Below are 24,776 nucleotides of genomic sequence, written 5' to 3'. Positions count from 1 at the left end.
TGCCTCATTCACGATCTGTGCTGCGGGCTGGAGAGCCCATGCAGCACAGATCCCACAGAAATCCCCTGGTCCTTAAGTGGTTAAGAAAATGTATACAGCCCTCAGATAATAATGCTGGAGAATCAATCCCTAAATTTACATGGATTTTCCAAAAACAATTGAGTAGCTTTTACAAAGCTCAAACGCCAAGAGAACTAATCACAGATTTAAACTTTTAGGCGCTGCCACCGACCCTCTGGAACCCACCCGTAGCCAAGGTTTATCAAATACTTCTTACATCCCTCACGGGCGGAGCTACAATTATTATTATTTATTGTATTTATAACATATTAATAATAAATAGGGACACATACAATGTAAACAAAAGGTGACAGACAGAGAGGCAGCAAATGGTTATACAGTACAACATAGCACAATGTTGTCCTTGCACACAGGGTATAAGATGCATGATCATGTGATTTTACAGAGACCCAGCAAACCAATACCGAGTTAGTCCATGGGAAGGGTGTCATAGCTGGGGTTGCAAGATCAAAATGGGCACACTAAGGGGGGGGAGGGGAGACCCTGCCAAAGGCTTACAATCTAGAGGGTGGGAGAGGAACACTTAAGCTAGGGCTGTGGAAAATGTGCTCAGCTGAGAGAGTTAAAGTGTGGTAGACGGGGGTTGGGTCATTTTAAAGAAGTGTGCTTTGAGGGCTTTCTTGAACGTCTTGAAGGAGGGGGAGAGTATGAGGGGTGGGAGGAAGTTCTATAGGGTGAGGGGAGCTCCTGAAGTCCTGTAGGTATGCATTGGAGTGAGAAATGGCGTGGGGAGGTCAGGCGGAGATCATTGGAGGGCTGGAGGGGGCAGGCAGGTATATATCTGTGGACGAGCTCAGAGATGTAGGTTGGGCAGGCCTTGTGCATAGATCTGTAGGCCATGCACAGAATCTTAAAACTGCTCCTGAAGCAGATATAAAGCCAGTGTAGGGCTTTGCAGAGGGGAGAAGTGGAAGTAGAGCGGTGGGAAGAATGGATGAGTCTAGCTGCTGCATTCAGGACTGAAGGGGTGCAATGCGGTTCAAGGTGAGGCCTGACAGTAGGGCATTGCAATAGTCAAGGCAGGAGAAGATAAGGGCATGGATGAGAAGCTTGGTAGTGTCTGAGGTCAGAATGGTCGGATTTTGGAGATGTTACAAAAGTGGAAATTGCAGGCTCTGGTAACATTTTGGATGTGGGGGCTGAAGGAGAGATAAGAGTCTATGGTGATGCCCAGGCAGCGGGCCTGGGGGTTAGGGCGGATGGAATTGTTGTTATTTGTGATGTGGATATACAGAAGAGGTGGTGCTGCACGGGGCAGGAAAATTAGGAGCTCAATTTTATTCAAGTTAAACACTTCTCATCTCAAAATGGGAGTATGAGATGTATGGGAGAAGATCTGCTCCCTTACACACAAACTCTCAATAGCAAGCATAGCTCAGGAGCGTAATTATACAATCTTAACAAGATGGTACCACTACCCCACTTTATTACACCAATTCTCATCAGAACTTTCTGAACTATGCTGAAGGTGTAACACCTCGAGAGGAATATATAAACACGTGTGGTGGGATTGCAAGATAATTTGACCAGTATGGAAGATGGCTTTCGCTGTATATTCTAAGGTCTCAGGCAAGAGGTATCAGCCTACAGCAGAAATCACCCTATTATATAACATACCTGGACAGATCTCAAATGTTAGGAAATCCTTCCTCAGACATATCCTCACCGCTACTAGTTACAGTTATTTGGGTTAAAAAAAAAAAAATACGTCTATCGAGTTCAACCAGAAAAAGTACACCAGCCTGAACCCTCACATATCCCTGTTGTACCAGAGGAGAGCAAAAAACCCTTACAAAGTATGGTCCAATTAGCCCCAAAAGGGAAAAAAATTCCTTCCCGAACCCAAATGTCAATCAGATAAAATCCCTGGATCAACACAACCGGGAATTACCAAGTAATTATAGATGTCTTTCAATGCAAGGAAAGCATCTAAAGGTGCGTACAGACATGCGATAACGATCGTTCGTTACCAACGACGAACGATCAATTAAGGCGAGAAATGAAACGGTCGTTAGTAAAGGTGTGTTGGAAGTGCCAAACGATCAGATCGTTCCCGAACGAACGATGCGGAAGTGACGAACGTATGATGCAGTGCATCTATTATGCTAAACGTTATTCAGATCAATGAACCCGGAACGAACGTCATTGTTAATGGCTAGTAGGAAAGAGGAAGTTGCGCACAGATCGTTCGCCCAACGAAAGTTCGTTCAGTAGATTTCAGGAAGTGACGTAAAGCCATCTTATAAAAGGCTTAGCAACAGTATAGAGGTTGCTGCATTTGGTGTGGACGTTCGTTCGTTATTGTCGTGTTTCCAGTGCAGCAATGGCATCGCATATGTCCCAAAAACAGCGGGCTAGTGTTGCCTTATTAGTTTTGTTAAAAGTGCATAAAAATTTGAAAGTGCTTAAGCAAAAGAGGAAAGGCCGTGCATGGGCAAAGAGCTGGCTCCAAGATAGAGATTTGATCTCACATGACAGCCTGTTACATGACCTCAGCATCTCTGCTCCAGATGATTATAGGAATTATCTGCGCATGCCGCAAGAAGCCTTCCACTATCTTTTACATGTGGTTACGCCATTAATTTCTAAGGAGGATACCTGGATGAGGAAGTCTATCACCCCAGAACAGCGCTTAACAGCTACCCTGCGCTTCCTGGCCACTGGACGCAGCCTCCAGGATTTAAAGTTTTCAACCGGAATTTCTCCGCAAGCTTTGGGTATCATAATTCCAGAAACGTGCCAAGCAATAATTGACGCCTTGAAGGGTGAATTTATGAAGGTATGTACATTTGATGTTGCATAACATGTTATTGAAGGGACGTTACACTGATAATGCTATGGTTGTGTCATAGAAAATCTATCCCAGTTTTCTGAATAATCTGTTGACAGGGCCGGCCCCCGGCATAGGCTGTAGAGGCTCCAGCCTCAGGGTGCAGTGTAGGAGGGGCCACAGATTTCATTCAGCTGTCATTCAGAATGGTTATGGAAGCAACGAGAAATAAGAAGAGGGGTTACATGGAAGTGAGTACAAGACAGATAAATACATATTAAGGTGTTGTGGAGGCTATGGGCCCTGTGGGCCTCTTAGTCTATTAGCAATCAGTGTGTGACAGCTGAGGTGGGAGGGGCGCACTTTGCTGGCTCAGCCTTGGGTGCTGTAGGACCTTGTCCCGGCTGTGGCTAGTGATGCAAGTTCCACTTGGCTAGTGTGATGTTTATGTAAGGAGTGTGTTTTAGGCTCTACTGCAGCCAAACAGACAACTAGCAATGGCAGCTATGTTAAATATATCTGTTTTTACAATGCACTCATGTGCTCTGTTTGTGTAGATTGTACTATAATAATAATAATAATGTTTGGCTACATGACTCTCAAATGTCTAATTTTATGTTATGTTCCATTTTTCAGTTTCCCCAAACACCACAGGAGTGGTTGGATATTGCTGCAGAATTCCACCGTTTATGGGACTTTCCAAACTGTGGCGGGGCTCTGGACGGAAAGCATATAAGAATTACTCCCCCTGGCAATACCGGTTCTTATTATTATAATTATAAGGGTTTTTTTAGTATAATTTTGATGGCCTTAGTTAATGCCAACTATCAGTTTTTATTTGTGGATATTGGCCGCAATGGGCGGCAGTCTGATGGTGGTGTCATCGAACAAACAACTTTTTTTGAACGCCTTACTAACAACCAGCTCAATGTACCGGACAATTCACTGACTGTCAACCACCTCAATTTTGTTTATGTTGCAGATGAGGCTTTTCCGTTACACCCACATATTTTGAAGCCATTCCCAAATAGAAATATTCAATACCGGCAAAAAATATTCAACTATCGTCTGTCCAGGGCCCGCATGATAGTGGAAAATGCCTTTGGCATCTTAGCCAGTAGATTCCGTGTGATGCATACTGCTATCAATCTGCGGATCGACAAGGTGGATACAGTTGTCTATGCGTGCTGTGTCCTGCACAACTTTCTTCGGCAACAGCACGCTCCCACATACTTTCCTGTGCACGCTGTGGACAGGGTGGACACTTCTACTGGGAATGTGGTAGAAGGTGAATGGAGAGCACAGCCACATGTCCTGACTGACCTGCAGCCCTGTCCGCCTCGAAATGCCACTACAGAGGATAAAAATAATAGGGAGGCCTATGCTGACTATTTTCTTTCACGAGCTGGAGCTGTGGCCTGGCAAGATGCCAGTATAGTTTGAGTTGTTCTGTTTATTAACAATTGTGTTGCAACTTGTGTTTTCACGTACCTGTGATTAAATTTATGTTCATCTTCAAATGTGTTTGTTGTTAATCAACTACAAGTCAAGGCCCACATGTACCAGATATGTGTTAGGTCACACTTAACATTGCTTCCTACACATACTGGTTTAGACATGGAACATCATAATATGTGTTTTGAATTAGAGATTCATGTGGGTGTTGTTGTAGTTCCTTATTAACACAACCCAATAAACATGTGAGGCAGTGAACTTATATAGTCTACAATGGATATGCATGTTATTTAGACAGATTGGACCACACAATATAAATGTGCATAATTAACACTCAATTATATTAAATTTTTGGGATTAGATCCGAATACATAATTAGTCTAATGAATGCTCGTTGGTTCATTAACTATATGTATACCATTCAGAATGTTTACACAAAATGAAAAAGAGTGTTAATTATGTACTAATTATTCTGTGCTAATTGGGATGTCGTCTCCATACACAGTACTAATTAAAGCTAACCTGTACTACACAATTACTGTAGCTGTTAATGATAGGATATTGCCACAATGCAACAACAAGGAAAATTAAGTGTACATCAACTAAACAATGATACTAACTACACCATTAACACAATAACACCAGCGTTTCAGGTGAAGAAATACATTTTTATTAACACCTTTGTTGAATAAAATACAACAGTCTATGTAGAAGTAGTTTAAGATTGGCATTGTAACCAAAGTTGCCTTCCTCACAATTACACAGGGCTACCAAATATATACATAACGTAACAAAAAGGAACATAAGTACCCTCCAAAAATAAAAAAACAACACACTTTGGAAGGTGGCTATAGAACATGCTTATCTGTTCATACTGAATGTCGAGGTTCAATGTAAATCAGACATGAAAGTAAAGGTGAGGTAGGTATGTATTGCCTAAATGTGTTACAGGCCGATCCTGCTGACCTGATGTCATCACTACTTGGGTAGACCTGATCAGCAAGGCTGACAAACAGGTGTGGTTACATAATGTACCCGGGTTTGGCTGCATCCTATAAAGAGGAGCCAGATTGTAACTCTCCTGCAGCTACCTGAACAGTATGTTTAAGCCATACAACATACAGTATAAAGGAGACCTACAGAGAAAGGGACATGTAGTCTGACAGCTTGGGTCCTGTAAAGGATAGGCAAAATGACATGTGACCAGAGATACAAATAGGTATGTACAGTGTCTATCACAGGTAGAACTATGCTGTGGTCATTTTGTACATGTTCAGGTGTCAATACTTCAATCTCAGGTATGTAAGTGGCTGACACAGACAGGAAGTGAATACAGCGTGAGCGGCACTGATAACAGAATGCAACTAGACCACACTGTCCAACAGCAAAGTGCCTTTTGACAGCAAGATACTGATATAAACAGCAAGTTCTTTGCAGTGTGGGTCACACAGTACTCAATTCCTGTCTCAGTCTGGACTGTCTCAGCCACTTACATACCGGATATTTATGGCATTCTGACCGATAAAGCTAATAATGAACACAGCATAATTGTTGTTGTGCTAGGCACTCTACATACACGTCTATCTCGTTATGTCATATGTCAGTTTGTGTATCAGTGTAAATACATAGCAGATACATGCTTGTTACTGGTTTAACTCACATATAGTGTCGCTAAATATACCAGCATGGGTGCCAGGCAACTACTATTGTTGATTAAATGTACAAACATTATGGCTCCATTTTAGTCTCTCTTCATTGATCCTTAAAGGAAGAGTATCCATATAGGCACGGATGGAGCTATCACAGATCCGCATAATTGGGTTGAGTTGGCCACACAGTTTCCAATTGTTTTTGATATAGTGGATGTTGCACATGTGTTTGTGGATGGTCAAGTATTTTATCAGGAGGGTAGAAATGGGGCTCATACTGTTGTGTGTGATAGTTGTGACTATACTGACTCATGACGTTATGATGCATGTGTTGTGTTGGTGGTAAGGTAGTAGGATAATGCATGTGTTGTGTCGGTGCTAATGTAGGTTGATGCATGTGTTGTGGATGTGTGAATGTAGGCTGAGGTTGGTCTTTTTCAGATGCTAATGTAGCATTAGGGATTTGTGGTGCTGGAATATTTGTGCGAGTCAAAAGAGCCATGATTGCACTTTGTGTGTGTGCCCTCAAATCTTCCGGAAATTCTCTTAATTTAGTTGCCACTAAATTCCCAAACGCATCACAGGAGTCATCTTTTTTGTTGATTAGCATAACAGCCTGCTGAATAGCTTCCTCACATTTGTCTTCAAGAACATTTCTTCTTTTGCGAGTTTTTTTCAGGGCAAATCTGCGTTTAGTGCTCTCCTGGGAGGGACCAGCGACAGATGTCTGTACAATGAATGGACAGAAAATACAGCAATTTGTACAAAGTTTAAACACATATGTAAACATTAGGTACATTTAGTGTAAGGTATGTCCAATGTACTCAGAGCTTATTCATGTTGGGAGTCGATTGTCAGTAATGTACAAATGGGCAAGGGTAGGTAACATTGGCCTACTGCAATTGAAGCATGAGGTTAGATGTTTAGTAATCAAACAAAATATGCACTACATCACAATGTGTCAACTATTAATTACTTGATTAACATAATCGTGTGGGTCATTTCTATGTCTCCAAATAAACACACCACACCTCAGAAAGCATGGAGAACATGACATCTCAGTGTGTTAGTAGTGGTTTGTTGCACACACTTGTTTAATGTGTGAATCACACACTACTGCAGGCCGAAAACTAACCTGGCCCCCATTGTCCTTTTTATAATTAAGTAGCAAGCTACAAATGTGACATGTATCTGTAGCTGAATAGTAAGCTTGGTTTCTGGAAAGATTTCGGAACAGCAGCCACCACATTCCACTGTTCTGTGCATGAAATGTGGAAACATACCTATAACAAAGGTGAGGCTCACCTTTTATACTCCCTCAGTATACATGGGTGTGAAATGTGGATTCTGCTTTTTTCACAAAGCGACAGTTTAATTGGAACAATCTATAACCATTTAAAACACATTGTCAGTGTGACATTATCCAAAAAAACATACCTCTTCTTCTTCTAGGTTAGGATCCTTGTCACCAGTAGCCATCTCGCTGTTGATACTCAAGTCAGTGGGTTCACTTGATAAACTGCATATAGCCTCACGACCTTTTAAATGTGGAATGGTGAAGGCAAGTAAGTCGTAATACCATAGTCGTGGCTTATAAACCTCTTCAGCTGCAGCCCCTGATCTTTTTGATCGTTCAATTTTGTTTAATTCTTTTTTAAACACGGTTCTTAAGTTTTGAATCTTATTTTTTACAAACTGGACATCAGCCTCTGGGAGGACCGTTTTACATAACTGCACGAGTTCATCATGTGCTTTTGCCTTTAGACGCCTATCCGAGTAACATTTAGTTTTTGTCTTCCAAAGGGCAGGGTGTGCTCTATAGAGGTCTATAAATTCACGTGTAAATTGAGAATCTGAAAAGATATCCACTGCCATAGTTTCCTGGACTGTCCTGGAAAGACAAACATATGGAGGTGACATAAACTTCATATAAAGAAAGAAAGAAAGAAAGAAAGCAAGAAAGAAAGCAAGAAAGAAAGCAAGCAAGAAAGAAAGAAACTTAACGAACGTACGTTACTGATAAACACGGTCGAGGTTTAAACGAACTTACCTTGAAAGACGCAGACGCCGAAAGTTCAGGAAGCATTACTATACGCCGCCTATAAGGTTACGTTACCCTATTTGAGTGATTTCTCGGAACGTTCGGATAACGTAAGTACGTCAGAACGTACGTTCGGATGACGCAAGAAGCGCTTGCTAACTTCCTGTTTATCCAAACTGTCACTTCCTCTTCTACATTCTGTAGTCCTGTGAGCTGTGACAGCAACCATGCCACGCAGGACACCTGTGCAGCGAGCCACAAGAATGTCCAGGGAAGAAATGGCAGAGATGGTCAGAATATTTGATAAGAGGGACTATGATGGAAGGAGGGAGGTGTATGAAAGACCCATTGAGCGCAAAAATTATATTTTAGACCATGCCATTTCTTCCCTGGAAAAAATTTCTGGGGTCACTAGGACCAAAAACCACTTAATGCGAAGGTGGTCGGACTTAAAGCTGCGTGAGAGGGAGGTCCTAGCATCTCTGCGCAGAAAAGTGAAAAGAGACAGTAAGTAGTTATGTATGTAATAGTGTGTTTGCAGGCATAGCAGTTTCATAGTATTGCCTTTAACAACAACTCTTGCTGCACATATCACTCCATCTTACTTGCATCTGACCAGTATTGTGAATCAGTATTTAGTTTTGTGTGTGGAACGCTTACACACTTGAAGATAATGTATGTAGAATGTGTGTTACATATGTGCCTCAACATTTCACTTGACACACAGAAGAGAAGAGGAGACTGCAGAGACAGGAGCCACAAGAAGCAGGCCATGCCAGCAGAGATGAGCCAGAGGAGGCTGGGCACACTTCGGCGGTCCAGAGGGAAATGGAAGAAGGTACATCTGGCATTGTGTACAATGAACTCCATAGTTATCCATATATTTGAGGGTACATACTTAATCATATATATGTCATTACTTCGACAGATGATGCTGATGATGATGGTGATGAGGAGGAAGACATGCATGTTGGTGAGGAGGAAAGCATCACATTATTTCCTGTTGGTAAGTATACACATGTATCTGTAGATTGTAACCATTGTATTTCATTTCTCCATCACCATGGCCTATCTTATTGAATGCACCGTAGTGGCCAGTAATGATGAAGGAAAGTATGGTTCAGTATTTTTTTTTATTTCAGTGTGAGTTTATTAAAATTACATCAAAGCAAAACCGTTCTACCACCAACAAAACATGAGCCAGTATGGGGACTCCCAATGGTGTGGACACCCCTTTCATCAAGCATCAGCAGCCTTACGGCCTGAGGCCCACTCAACCCTCAACACTACACCTTACAGCACTGAGCCTAGCATGACAGTAGCAGGTTGACAGGGTCCTAAGATTTATGTGCGTCATATTACTCCCATTGGACAATCGTCCACTATCTTCATCTGCCTACCTATACTGGGGACAGGTACAGCCAGATCCCTGTAGTGGGGTAACACATATAGCTGCCGACTTAGAATGTGGAAACATATCTCTGTGTTCCTGTAGTGGTGGATGCTAGTTTCAAATAACAATACTTGATACAATTATACATGCCCATGGCAGGGGACCCACCGCATAAGAAAGTGTACAAAAGCTCACACATCAGGATAGAAAACACATACAAACTGTGGTTATGCAGATGTGCTACAGAGAGACACTCATAAGACACAGTTTGAATCGTTACTGGATAGCTAATTACATGCAACACCATCTTTCTTTGACTCAGTGTGGACTGTCTACATTTCTAGGTTTTGGCCTACTATGTCCACTCGCCCACCGCAGAGGGTATGGACCCTTCTCCAGGTGTGGGGCCTGGCCCAATTGACCCACCGGGCCACCCCCAAAAGGACACCTTGGGTGGCTTTAACCAGGGAGTTGGAGTGGTTGCACAGGGATAATGGTGTGTGAGGGAACCCCAAATAACTTATGTGGGTATTCATCACAGGAATAGTTGTCAAATAAAACACCCACTCAACGACAATAGTATAACAGTCTATTAACAATGACAATGGGCCGTGTTGCACTTGTAGGTTAGAAGAAGCTTACACTACTCTCACCTAACACTATCGACATGCCACACCGAGTATCTTCTAAGCTATCTGTAGTCCAGGCCATATGTATACAGTAATGTGATGTTCTTATGATAAGTTCTTGACATCCATTACAGTCCTTAATGGCTGTCACATTGTTTGTAGATTTGGATGGAGCGCCTCAAAAACAGGCTGAAGGAGATGGGGAGACTGCAGAGACCAGTCAAGCAAGATGTGATGAAGGTAGGTGTGCACTGCATGAAAAAAGACAAAGTTATTAGACAATGTGTGTGCCTACATACATAATACTATTGTATCATTGATATTGTCATTCTTCATTTTAAACACATACCACAAAAGCACAACAACAGTGACCACAGACTGACATGTTATTGGAGAGAGTATTGGTAAGTGTCACATGTACATGTACTCACAATATATATGCATTATATCTGTAGTGCATGCTAGACAATCATGCACTTCTTGTTTAATACTATTATATGTTTCACATCAAGATTCGATGTCTCATTCCTAATGGGCAAGGTGTCTTTGGTGGAGGCTTTATGCATGTTTACTATCATAACACTCCTAACCTCAATTTTACATTAGGGCAACAATCAATCATAGAACTGGGTGTGTATTGTTTCACACTTGTGAGTTGCATGTTGTGAAAAGCCTTTGTATGATTACCCAGATAATGGGCTGGAGCACACCAGAGGTTTCTTTTTAAACATTGCGACTTTTTACATGTGCTGCTATTGTTCTCCTGTGTCTGTGTACACTGGATCAATGATTTTTGTTAATTGACCCCATAGCATTAAATTGTAATTATTTTTCGTGGTTAAAAAATGTATGGCAAAAGTTACGTTATGTGATTTTGTATTCAACATCATTGCTCCAGTGTGCACACACACATAGGATAACATTTGCCGCACATGTAACAAGTCTATATGCTCCAAGCAAAACCTCTGGTGTGCACCAGGCCTATGTGAACATATCACTAACAACACATGTCTGATACTCTTTTTCAGCATGCCAAAAGACATCTGGTGATGTGGAGGAGGTTTCACACGAACCTGAAGAAGTAGATGTGGAAACCCAGGAGGATGAGGACACATCTGATGACCCTAATGCAACTATTTTGATCAGTAAGTATCCCACATCACAACAGTAACGTTTATAATACTCACCCTTTATTGGAACATTCTTCTACCCAAGCTGGGCAAACTTGTTTTGAATAATGTGTACCTCTAGGTGTGTGTAACATAATCAACAACATTTTTGATTTATGGACAATGTTTTGTGTACTTCGAGTGTGAGAAGTCTGTGTACTTGAAACATTCCTCATTTCTACCATGTCCAAACTCTGAATATAGGGCCTACATTGTAAACACAGTTAACTGTGGCATATGACACCACATTGTCCATTGTCAAGAACATGAGTGTTGCCTTTGATGATGCTCCATACAGCACTTCTATACTCTTCTGCTAAAATAGTTTGCTGGTAATATCCCTTGACACACACCCAAAACAAATTTGAGATGTACATAATCAGTTCTCCAAACATGGAATATCATTAGTTGTCACAGTTTCTAAACGGGAGGAAGTATGCCATGTATGTAAAATACCCGATTAGTGTATATGGATCACTATATAACGTACCATTCCTACATTTAAATTTCGACCTCATGCCGCCAGTGATCATATGTGTAGGTATGTGTTTCTCTGTATCCATCCATGTCCCCTGTCCCTCTCTCTCTCTCTCTCTCTCTCACACTATATATATATATATATATATATATAGAGAGAGAGAGAGAGAGAGAGAGAGAGAGAGAGAGAGAGAGAGAGAGAGAGAGAGAGAGAGAGAGAGAGAGAGAGAGAGAGAGACACAGACAGAGAGAGAAAAAAAGAGAGAGAGAGTGAGTGATTATGAGATCATGAGAGACAGAGACATTATTCACCTATTACAATATGTCCAATCACATAATTTTTTTTTTTTTTTTTCACACAGAAAAAAAACAAGTACTTGACATAACGGAGGCATTGGACGAGTTGTATGCCAAGGCGGAGGTCATGAAATGCAACATGTGGGCCTCTATGTCGCTTTACCAAGAGGAGATAACACAAATGAAGCAGAGGGTTGCTAATATTTTACAAGATTAAATGTTTTAACACAAAACTTGATATTGTAAATAAACATTTTTTGTACAATCATTCACGAACGCCTGTTTATTATACCCCTTTTATTGAACATGTATGATTAGATATTGGGACAAATATAAAAGAAAACATATATAGATCACATAGTGGGTAATAGACAATATGACACACAAACACATATCTATGTGTTTAAAAAACAAAATATATATATATAGAGAGAGAGAGAGAGAGAGAGAGAGATCTATATATATATATATATATATATATATATATATATATATATATATACATCTATATACATATATTTTCTCTCTCTCTCTCTCTCTCTCTCTCTCTATATATATATATATATATATATAGATATATATATATAGATATATATATATAGATATATATATATATATATATATATATATATATATATATATATACAGAGAGAGAGAGAGAGAGAGAGAGAGAGAGAGATTTACACATATATATATATATATAAATATATCTATCTATCTATCTATCTATCTATCTATCTATCTATCTATCTATCTATCTATCTATCTATCTATCTATCTATATATAGGGAGAGAGACACAGAGACACAAAGAGATATACACACAACACACAGAAAAACACATACACACATTTTGCATTTCAAACAATACATACATGCTCCTCATTCAAACATCTACATATATAGGCCCCAAAAACAAATATTCTAGCAAGTTGAATATGCTATCTGCGCATGTACGTTACTTAACGAACGATCGTTTCTTAACGATCACCGTACACACATACTTTTTGTAACGATCGTCGTTATAAAAAATCCGCCAGGACGGATTTTTCGTTTATAGCGACTTCGGTCGTTGGTCGCTAGAGTTAACGATCGTTTGCGCAAGTTTTGTCCCGATCGTCGTTATAAACGATCGTTAGTCGTTCGTTACTAACGACTTTAGTCGCATGTCTGTATGCCCCTTTAGGCTCAACACACACGATACAATCTTGGTTGTTCAATCTTACCACTTTCATGTAGTAACAAAACAAAATTGATTCCTGTCCAGAGTAATTTATATATATATATATATATATATATATATATATATATATATAATATAACTTTTATTGTTTCAATTAAAATTCATATATATTTTCCACTAACTGAGGTAGGTTTAACAATTCCTCGATCAGATCATTGACTATCAGATGCAAAGTCAATTCTGATCAAACTATTTGTAATGATCCGCTCAGCTGCCTGCGCAGGCAGGCAGCTTTTTGACCACTGTTCAGGTCTGCATTCTGCAGGTCTCTGGAAGAGAGACCTTTTGTCAGTTTTGCAGCTTGCTGCTGCTGAGGAATTTGCATACGTTTGTCATGCAAATTGCCTAGCCACATCCTTTGTAGGCTTGCTCTATATATACCATGTGATTCCACAGTACGTGGCTGGTCATAAGGGTTTGTCCTGTGAAACACTCCAGGAGTGTCAGCCTTGCTTATTGTTTGAAGATTAGCTTAGAGTAATTCTTGGGACTGCACTAGGCATCCTTGCTAGAGCAGTCAGGATTGTATTATTTGTATTGCCTGTTCTGTCTGTCTGTCGTGCTTGGATCACACTAGCCTCTAGCAGTAGCGGCTGTGGATCCTTCTGGTCTGCAACTCTCTTGCTATACTTGGATCGAACTTGCTCTGACGGAAAGAGCAGTGGATCCTGCTAGCTCTGTTGCCTTACTTGGGTCGCACTCACTCTGGCGGAAAGAGCAGTGGATCGTATCTCACACTTATCCCTGTTTTTGTGTACCTGTCTTGTCTGCTACGAACGCTTGCTGGAGGCTCGGTGAGGTAACCGTTAAGCAAGCGCTCGCGTCCTCTCATGTTTGTCTGTCGATGGTTAGTTAGGCGTGCTTGTCTCTGTTGTGCTTAACACGTGGAGACCGCGCAGAAAATGCGTTCGCTGTTGCGAATGAGTGCTGTGTTCGCGTTTAGTTAGCGTTTATTATTTTCCTTATCTTCTCATTGTATGATTTGCTGTGCCTTTGCTACTCTCGTGCTCTGCCTTGCTGCAGCCTTGTGTCACCTCTGGCAATCGCCTCTCTCGCGATTGCGTTCATACTTCGTTTCTGCTGTTGTGCATGCACCGTCGCGGGTTGGCGACTAGATTGGTGCACATACATACATTCTGTCCCTATGCTCATTCTCTTTCGCAATCGCTTCTCTTGCGATTGCGTTCTCACTTGGTTTCCTCCGTTGTGTGTCCGCCGTCGCAGGTTGGCGGCTAGATTGGTGGACATACATACATTCCTCATCTGTGCTTATTCGGTCTTGTGTCGCTGTTAGCAATCGCCATCTCTGGTGATTGCCTTCTCACCTGATCTTCATGGTTGTGTGTTCATCGTCGCAGGGTGGCGACTAGATTGGTGGATACACATACCCTCTGTCACTTTGATCTCTTTCTTTCAGGGCTATCTTGCTCTGCGTTTCTTCCCTTCGTACAATTCCTGTCTGGCGTCTGTGGCAGGGCAGAGGAGCTGTTCCTCTGCACTCCACAGCTCCACCTGCCGACAGGAATTTCCCTCTACAGGTGCGTTGCACCTTTTGCTGGGTTCCCTCAAATTATACGCTTGTGGAGGATTTCCGCCGTGTCAGCGCACGCCTTGTGCGCTGATCACGGAGAGAATTCCACAATCGTTACACTATTCCTCACTAAAGTTGCTTTTGCGCTATAAAGATTCCCCCCACCACAAATCCAACATGTTTCGGCCCCCTAAATTGGAGCCGTCATCAGGGAATAAAGTGCTAAGTGCTAGGGTGCTAAGTGCATAACTATTCACATCACAACATATGGAAAATAAAAAATGAGAGCTGTGCTCTCTAGCTCAGTCAGTCATCCATGGTTTATTCCCTGACGACGGCTCCAATTTAGGGGGCCGAAACTTGTTGGATTTGTGGTGGGGGGAATCTTTATAGCACAAAAGCAACTTTAGTGAGGAATAGGTTGATCAGAATTGACTTTGTATCTGATAGTCAATGATCTGATCGAGGAATTGTTAAACCTACCTCAGATAGTGGAAAATGTATATGAATTTTAATTGAAACAATAAAAGTTGTGTATATATATATATATATATATATTTAATTACTCTGGACAGGAATCAATTTTGTTTTGTTGTGTATATCAGATTATGTGTATTGTGTTGCACTTTCATGTATCCAATCAATCATTCAAGGTATTTTCAATCTCTTGGCCCTTATACTGTATATATTTGGTAAATCTGTACAACCAAGATTGTATGGTGTGTGTTGAGCTTAAGCCCCCCTTAAATTCAGATATAGAATTTGCCCTTACTACTGTACTTCCTGTGGCAGTACATTGTACATTTTATTCAATACTGGAAAGAACCCTTTCCTAAATAAATGGCTAAAACTTTTTTTCCTCCATGCGCAGATCATGTCCTCTAGTCCTTTGCAAAAGCCTAGGGACAAAAAGCTCATCCGTCAAGCTTTTATATTGCTCTCTGATGTATTTATACATGTGAATTAGATCCCCTCTAAGGAGTCTTTTCTACAGACTAAATAAGCCCAGTTTATCTAACCTTTCCTAGTAAATGAGACCGTCCATCCCTCTAATCACTTTTGTTGCTCGTCTCTGCACCTGCCCTAAAACTGCAATATCCTTCCTGTAATGCGGTGCCCAGAACTGAATTCCGTATTCCAGATGCGGCCAAACATTGGAAAACAACTTCAACACCTACACGTTCTGAACTCGTTAACTCCCTGAATTACATTATGAGAATGAAGGAAATTATACACTCCACCCAGGACAGGATGGAGAAGTTTGTTATTACCTGGGCTTGCTAGTTTGAGGAAGAGAAGAACACAATACACAAAACCATTAGAGTATATGTAAATATTACGAGCCATTGATCCGAACCTGGGACCATATACTGTAGATGTCCATGTTTGTCAATATATTCATGAAACACTGACTTTCGATGGGGCCTGCCCCTTACATCCGGCACCTGACCTGAGCTTTTTCTGACTTTTCTTTCTTTTCCCTCGACCCTCCCCTCTCATTCTACTACAGACCCTCTCTTTTCTCCACAAAAATGGTTCTGAGAGGATCGAGGTACTCACAATTATTGTTGACTATATTACAGAACTTGCCAAGATTTACTTGTGCACGTGATTTTTATCTGGGGCTGTCTATTCTGTATATTGTTATGCACATTATCATATAGCACATTAACACCTGTTAACAGTATTGGAAAGCTAACTATCCTTTGGTAAATGTTTATATCAATATCTTGTTGGAACTTAATAAAGATATTAAAAAAAAAGAGCAGACACTGAACAACGGATGCTATAAGTGTGTGTGGGGGGATGTGCAGATGCTTACGTACCTCCTTTGTGCCAGCGGCTGGTCTGTTGTAGAGTAATAGGCCCCATTCTGTTACCATGGTTGGCGCCCTTTGACAAGGACATTTTACGCTACGCAGTATGTCAGGTCGGCAACCTTGTGACGGTGATCACTGCTCATCTCCTATGTGCACGCTGGGAGCATGGTCACAAGGCTGCCGACCAGACATATTGTGCATGCGCATCGTAGTCAGGCATGGGCTCAGGAGTACTTACAAGTGGCTAAGCACTCGAATTTGTGATTTAAATGAGGCTTAATTGCCTCAGGTGTGTAGCGGGGAAACAAGGGGTTATTTACCCATAAGTCCATTGTATATCGTGCGCTCCGAAATGCTTGCACGCATCCTATTGGAACGCGTTGCAAGCCTCACCACCGCGCACTTTTGGCTTGAAGGAGGAAGTGCACGTAGTGAGGCTTGCAACGAGTCTAGCAGGACGCGTGCAAGCTGTTTGGCGCGATATATCACGGACTTATGGGTAAATAACCCTTTGTTTTCTGACCGCACACCTGAGGCAATTAAATCACAAATTCGAGTGCTTAGCCACTCGTGAGCCCATCACTGATCGTAGTATGTCCAAGTCAAAGGGCACCAACCATAACGGAATGGAGCCTTTTACGGAGAGGGACACTGGCACATAGGAGGTGTGCTAACCATCCGCACACCTCGCTCCACACACTTATAGGGTCAGTTTCCTACAATGGCTCTACTTGGACCCAGGGATCTATACACAAAATAGGAAGCTGCCAAAAGGGTGGGGATTGCTTCCCCAGCACAGCTTTCATCACTTCTTTACTTCAGATGGGTGATAGCTAGATAAAAGGAGAGGTTTGGAAACCTCAGACTTCCTGTTCTCTCAGGAAGGAAGTATCTAACATTGGAGCAGGAAGAAAGGTTTGTAAACTCAGTCAGCGAGGGCATTCACCAGCAATAATGCAAATGTGGTTTGTGTGCACAATGCCTATTAATAAGACAAGCATGATCCAGAGAGAAAAATCATTAATAAGAAACTGACAAAGGCTCTGAACCTTCCCAGTCATAAAAGATTTCTAGTCCTTCTCCCAGCAGCCCTGCTCTGTCTCATACAAGTATTTACTATGCATGCACAGACAGAACACCACTAGACACGCAAGACTTTAATTCTAATTGACAATATACAAGATGGCACCTTCCTATTCCTAATTGACTTCCTGTCACGTGACACTTTGTTATGCTCGTTGCTATGACATCTAGGAAAGAAGTCATGTGAAAGCTCCGCCCTTTCCACAATACCTGCCCAATCACAAAGCCGCTTCCCTGACAGGCGGGCTCCCGATATGCCGCTGTATTGCTGAGCTTCTTTACCACAGCGCGCCAGAGCGCTGATCCCCGCCTCCTCCTAGAGCTGGCCAATCAGCGGCTTAACGGAGACGATCACGTCACGCCCATCTGTCAGCAAGCGGCCCTCCCCTTTCTGTACTGCGCTCCTGTGATTGGCTGAGCTGTGTGTCGGAAACGTCAGGCTGCTGCTGCTTCCTTCCACTCATCTGCTAACGGTGCCGGGCGGAAGTATGGCGGCCGGTGGGGACAACATGGCGCGCCGCTGGCTCCGGGGAGCGGGGATGCTTTACCTGTGCATACGGGGCCCGCGGCTCTACAGGGTCTACCGGCTGAACCGAGGACGGGCCCGGGAGGAGGGCGAGAACCAGGCGTCCTGGGTGAGAGAGAGAGGCCAGCTGTGCCACCTGCATCATGACACCTCCCAGTCCCCTACATGTCCATAGAGGGGACTGACACCCCCACCTGCACTGTACATGTCCATAGAGGGGACTGAAACCCCCACCTGCACTGTACATGTCCAGAGAGGGGACTGACCTCCACCTGCACTGTACATGTCTATAGAGGGGACTGACACCCCCACCTGCACTGTACATGTCCAGAGAGGGGACTGACCCCCACCTGCACTGTACATGTCCATAGATGGGACTAACGCCCCCACCTGCACTGTACATGTCCAGAGAGGGGACTGACACCCCCACCTGCACTGTACATGTCCAGAGAGGGGACTGAAACACCCACCTGCACTGTACATGTCCAGAGAGGGGACTGACCCCCACCTGCACTGTACATGTCTATAGAGGGGACTGACACATGACACCTGCCTGCACTGTCAGTCCCCATAGAGGGGACTAATACATGACACCTCCTGCCTGCACTGTCAGTCCCCATAGAGGGGACTGATACATGACACCTCCTGCCTGCACTGTACATGTCCAGAGAGGGGACTGACCCCCACCTGCACTGTACATGTCCAGAGAGGGGACTGACCCCCACCTGCACTGTACATGTCTATAGAGGGGACTGACACATGACACCTGCCTGCACTGTCAGTCCCCATAGAGGGGACTAATACATGACACCTCCTGCCTGCACTGTCAGTCCCCATAGAGGGGACTGATACATGACACCTCCTGCCTGCACTGTACATGTCCATAGAGGGGACTGACACATGACACCCCCACCTGCACTGTACATGTCCCTAGAGGGGACTGACACCCCCACCTGCACTGTACATGTCCATAGAGGGGACTGACACCCCCACCTGCACTGTACATGTCCGTAGAGGGGACTGACACCCCCACCTGCAATGTACATGTCCATAGAGGGGACTGACACCCCCACCTGTACTGTACATGTCCGTAGAGGGGACTGACACCCCCACCTGCACTGTACATGTCCGTAGAGGGGACTGACACCCCCACCTGCACTGTACATGTCCGTAGAGGGGACTGACACCCCCACCTGCACTGTACATGTCCATAGAGGGGACTGACACCCCCACCTGCACTGTACATGTCCATAGAGGGGACTGACACCCCCACCTGCACTGTACATGTCCATAGAGGGGACTGACACCCCCACCTGCACTGTACATGTCCATAGAGGGGACTGACACCCCCACCTGCACTGTACATGTCCATAGAGGGGACTGACACATGACACCTCCTGCCTGCACTGTACATGTCCATAGAGGGGACTGACACATGACACCCCCACCTGCACTCTACATGTCCCTAGAGGGGACTGTCACCTCCACCTGCACTGTACATGTCCCTAGAGGGGACTGTCACCTCCACCTGCACTGTACATGTCCCTAGAGGGGACTGTCACCTCCACCTGCACTGTACATGTCCCTAGAGGGGACTGTCACCTCCACCTGCACTGTACATGTCCCTAGAGGGGACTGTCACCTCCACCTGCACTGTACATGTCCCTAGAGGGGACTGACACCTCCACCTGCACTGTACATGTCCCTAGAGGGGACTGACACCTCCACCTGCACTGTACATGTCCATAGAGGGGACTGACACCCCCACCTGCACTGTACATGTCCATAGAGTGGACTGACACATGACACCTGCACTGTACATGTCCATAGAGGGGACTGACACCCCCACCTGCACTGTACATGTCCATAGAGGGGACTGACACCTCCACCTGCACTGTACATGTCCATAGAGGGGACTGACACATGACACCTGCACTGTACATGTCCATAGAGGGGACTGACACCTCCACCTGCACTGTACATGTCCATAGAGGGGACTGACACCTCCACCTGCACTGTACATGTCCATAGAGGGGACTGACACCTCCACCTGCACTGTACATGTCCATAGAGGGGACTGACACATGACACCTGCACTGTACATGTCCATAGAGGGGACTGACACCTCCACCTGCACTGTAGTCCCCATAGAGCTGCCTGCACTGTCAGTCCCCATAGAGAGGACTGACACATGACACCCCCACCTGCACTGTACATGTCCCTAGAGGGGACTGACACCTCCGCCTGCATTGTACATGTCCATAGAGGGGACTGACACCTCCACCTGCACTGTACATGTCCAGAGAGGACACTGACACATGACACCTCCCAGCCCCCTACGTGTCCAGAGAGGGGACTGACACCTCCACCTGCACTGTACATGTCCAGAGAGGGGACTGAAACCCCCACCTGCACTGTACATGTCCAGAGAGGGGACTGAAACCCCCACCTGCACTGTACATGTCCAGAGAGGGGACTGACCCCCACCTGCACTGTACATGTCCAGAGAGGGGACTGACCCCCACCTGCACTGTACATGTCCAGAGAGGGGACTGACACATGACACCTGCCTGCACTGTCAGTCTCCATAGAGGGGACTAATACATGACACCTCCTGCCTGCACTGTCAGTCCCCATAGAGGGGACTGATACATGACACCTCCTGCCTGCACTGTACATGTCCATAGAGGGGACTGACACATGACACCCCCACCTGCACTGTACATGTCCCTAGAGGGGACTGACACCTCCACCTGCACTGTACATGTCCATAGAGGGGACTGACACCCCCACCTGCACTGTACATGCCCATAGAGGGGACTGACACCCCCACCTGCACTGTACATGTCCATAGAGGGGATTGACACATGACACCTCCTGCCTGCACTGTACATGTCCATAGAGGGGACTGACACATGACACCCCCACCTGCACTGTACATGTCCCTAGAGGGGACTGTCACCTCCACCTGCACTGTACATGTCCCTAGAGGGGACTGTCACCTCCACCTGCACTGTACATGTCCCTAGAGGGGACTGTCACCTCCACCTGCACTGTACATGTCCCTAGAGGGGACTGTCACCTCCACCTGCACTGTACATGTCCCTAGAGGGGACTGTCACCTCCACCTGCACTGTACATGTCCCTAGAGGGGACTGTCACCTCCACCTGCACTGTACATGTCCCTAGAGGGGACTGACACCTCCACCTGCACTGTACATGTCCCTAGAGGGGACTGACACCTCCACCTGCACTGTACATGTCCCTAGAGGGGACTGACACCTCCACCTGCACTGTACATGTCCCTAGAGGGGACTGACAACTCCACCTGCACTGTACATGTCCCTAGAGGGGACTGACACCTCCACCTGCACTGTACATGTCCCTAGAGGGGACTGACACCTCCACCTGCACTGTACATGTCCCTAGAGGGGACTGACACCTCCACCTGCACTGTACATGTCCATAGAGTGGACTGACACATGACACCTGCACTGTACATGTCCATAGAGGGGACTGACACCCCCACCTGCACTGTACATGTCCATAGAGGGGACTGACACCCCCACCTGCACTGTACATGTCCATAGAGGGGACTGACACCTCCACCTGCACTGTACATGTCCATAGAGGGGACTGACACCTCCACCTGCACTGTACATGTCCATAGAGGGGACTGACACCTCCACCTGCACTGTACATGTCCATAGAGGGGACTGACACCTCCACCTGCACTGTACATGTCCATAGAGGGGACTGACACCTCCACCTGCACTGTACATGTCCATAGAGGGGACTGACACCTCCACCTGCACTGTACATGTCCATAGAGGGGACTGACACCTCCACCTGCACTGTACATGTCCATAGAGGGGACTGACACATGACACCTGCACTGTACATGTCCATAGATGGGACTGACACCTCCACCTGCACTGTAGTCCCCATAGAGGGGACTGACACATGACACCTGCCTGCACTGTCAGTCCCCATAGAGAGGACTGACACATGACACCCCCACCTGCACTGTACATGTCCCTAGAGGGGACTGACACCTCCGCCTGCATTGTACATGTCCATAGAGGGGACTGACACCTCCACCTGCACTGTACATGTCCAGAGAGGACACTGACACATGACACCTCCCAGCCCCCTACGTGTCCAGAGAGGGGACTGACACCTCCACCTGCACTGTGCATGTCCATAGAGGGGACTGACACCTCCCGGCTGCACTTTACATGTCCATAGAGGGGACTGGCACATGACACCTCTGAGCTGCACTGTACATGTCCATAGAGGGGACTAACACATGACACCTCTGAGCTGCACAGTACATGTCAATAGAGGGGACTGACACAGGACACCTCCCGGCTGCACTGTGCATGTCCATAGAGGGGACTGACACATGACACTTCCACCTGCACTGTACATGTCCATAGAGGGGACTGACACATGACACCTCCCGGCTGCACTGTGCATGTCCATAGAGGGGACTGACACATGACACTTCCACCTGCACTGTACATGTCCATAGAGGGGACTGACACATGACACCTCCCGGCTGCACTGTACATGTCCATAGAGGGGACTGACACATGACACCTCCCGGCTGCACTGTACGTGTCCATAGAGGGGACTGACACATGACACCTCCCGGCTGCACTGTACATGTCCATAGAGGGGACTGACACCTCCACCTGCACTGTACATGTCCATAGAGGGGACTGACACCTCCACCTGCACTGTACATGTCCATAGAGGGGACTGACACCTCCACCTGCACTGTACATGTCCATAGAGGGGACTGACACCTCCACCTGCACTGTACATGTCCATAGAGGGGACTGACACATGACACCTGCACTGTACATGTCCATAGATGGGACTGACACATGACACCTCCCTGCTGCACTGTACATGTCCATAGAGGGGACTGACACATGACACCTCCCTGCTGCATTGTACATGTCCATGGAGGGGACTGACACATGACACCTCCCGGCTGCACTGTACATGTCCATAGAGGTGACTGACGCCTCCCGGCTGCACTGTACATGTCCATAGAGGGGACTGACGCATGACACCTCCCTGCTGCACTGTACATGTCCATAGAGGGGACTGACACATGACACCTCCCGGCTGCACTGTACATGTCCATAGAGGTGACTGACGCCTCCCGGCTGCACTGTGCATGTCCATAGAGGGGACTGACACATGACACCTCCCGGCTGCATTGTACATGTCCATAGAGGGGACTGACACATGACACCTCCCGGCTGCACTGTACGTGTCCATAGAGGGGACTGACACATGACACCTCCCGGCTGCACTGTACGTGTCCATAGAGGGGACTGACACATGACACCTCCCGGCTGCACTGTACATGTCCATAGAGGTGACTGACGCCTCCCGGCTGCACTGTGCATGTCCATAGAGGGAGATGACACCTCTCGGCTGCACTGTGCATGTCCTTAGAGGGGACTGACACATGACACCTCCCGGCTGCACTGTACATGTCCATAGAGGGGACTGACACATGACACCTCCCGGCTGCACTGTACATGTCCATAGAGGGGACTGACACATGACACCTCCCTGCTGCACTGTACATGTCCATAGAGGGGACTGACACATGACACCTCCCGGCTGCACTGTACATGTCCATAGAGGTGACTGACGCCTCCCGGCTGCACTGTACATGTCCATAGAGGGGACTGACGCATGACACTTTTGACCTGCATACTGTACATGTAAATGGTGGGGGGTAGAAACATGACACTGACATTTGAGATGCTTGCTGCATAAAATCTGTATAAAAGCTGCAAACATTTGTATCTTATTGGCCATGGCAGTTGGTTAGTGTTAGCAGTAAGAAGAGGTTGTACACTACTAAACAATGGTACGTTTGTTATTCTCTCTCTACATTGCACATCCTGGTGAATCAGACCTCCACAATTGCCCGCGGTTCTCGTTTCCCTATTCTATCATAGATGCAGAGGAATGATTAATATCGCTGCTTTCTCTCCTGGGAAATGATGCATCATGGGAGTTTTATTTCCAAGTAAAGGTGATGATGTGTAACGACTTCCTTGTTGGAAAAGGCAGCACCTTGCAGTGTCTTTGTAAGAGGGCTTGTAGATTACGAGATTCTTTTTCAACACATTTGTGTGCTTTTATTCGGCATTTTTCAAACATCTACTGTGCTTGTGTTAACCGTATTTTCTCGCTTTGATAGGCCTTGAAATGTGTATCTGGGCCCATTCCCTGGTGGTTTTTCCATTGTTTAGCATGCTGAAATATTTTGTGTGTACATACATATTGCTATGCTTAAAGGGGTGGTGGTGTGTGTGTGTGTGTGTGTGTGGGGGGGAGGGGGGGCGCGTATGGGGATTAGGTCTTCTGAAGGACAATTCATGACATAACTATGGGCTCGTGGACCTGAACTCTTGCACAGGACAGAAGGAAAACAGAGAGAAATACACCCTGTATGTATTTAGAGAGTTTAACCTGTCTAATTTCCCCTCATCTGTGAATAATCACAACTGTAATTTGATCTTGTAGCTGGATCAGCTCAGGTATCTCTGAAGTCCATGGCAGAGCACCTTATTTGTAA

The 24,776-nt window shown here is 45.2% G+C and overlaps 2 protein-coding genes across 4 annotated transcripts in view; one reads left to right on the top strand and one right to left on the bottom strand.

The window, feature by feature from the left end:
* Positions 1 to 5,423: 5,423 nt before the first annotated feature.
* Positions 5,424 to 17,764, bottom strand: LOC137528148 (uncharacterized). Of its 2 annotated transcripts, XM_068249418.1 has the most exons (4): positions 17,744 to 17,764; positions 10,043 to 10,269; positions 7,393 to 7,846; positions 5,424 to 6,682 (listed from the first exon to the last, which is right to left on the bottom strand). In XM_068249418.1, the coding sequence occupies exons 3-4, from the start codon at positions 7,828 to 7,830 to the stop codon at positions 6,107 to 6,109; spliced, it is 1,014 nt and encodes a 337-aa protein (XP_068105519.1). In that variant the 5' UTR covers positions 7,831 to 7,846; positions 10,043 to 10,269; positions 17,744 to 17,764; the 3' UTR covers positions 5,424 to 6,106. The 2 variants fall into 2 exon arrangements, with proteins under 2 accessions (XP_068105519.1, XP_068105520.1); XM_068249419.1 differs by lacking the exon at positions 17,744 to 17,764 and having other exon boundaries at positions 10,043 to 10,385.
* A 118-nt stretch (positions 17,765 to 17,882) lies between these two features.
* The window catches only part of ABHD16A (abhydrolase domain containing 16A, phospholipase), a 53,661-nt gene continuing 46,767 nt past the window's right edge, over positions 17,883 to 24,776 (top strand). The window contains exon 1 of one of the 2 annotated variants that reach the window (XM_068250406.1): positions 17,883 to 18,272. In XM_068250406.1, the coding sequence (XP_068106507.1) occupies positions 18,126 to 18,272 (147 nt within the window). In that variant the 5' untranslated portion in view covers positions 17,883 to 18,125. The remainder of the gene's footprint in view (positions 18,273 to 24,776) is intronic. The other variant, XM_068250405.1, reaches the window with a different exon arrangement.

This window comes from Hyperolius riggenbachi, chromosome 8, assembly GCF_040937935.1.
Source record: "Hyperolius riggenbachi isolate aHypRig1 chromosome 8, aHypRig1.pri, whole genome shotgun sequence".
In the NCBI taxonomy this organism is placed as follows: domain Eukaryota; kingdom Metazoa; phylum Chordata; class Amphibia; order Anura; family Hyperoliidae; genus Hyperolius; species Hyperolius riggenbachi.
The sequence above is the reverse complement of the archived record's forward strand: the minus strand, read 5'-3'. Positions and strand labels throughout refer to the sequence as shown.

Excerpts from the sequence above, each read along its gene's own strand:
- LOC137528148 (XM_068249418.1), bottom strand. The coding sequence starts at position 7,830 with ATGGCAGTGGATATCTTTTCAGATTCTCAATTTACACGTGAATTTATA. Across the intron at positions 6,683-7,392 it reads CTAACCTAGAAGAAGAAGAG|ACATCTGTCGCTGGTCCCTC; the intron begins GTATGTTTTTTT and ends TTCATTGTACAG.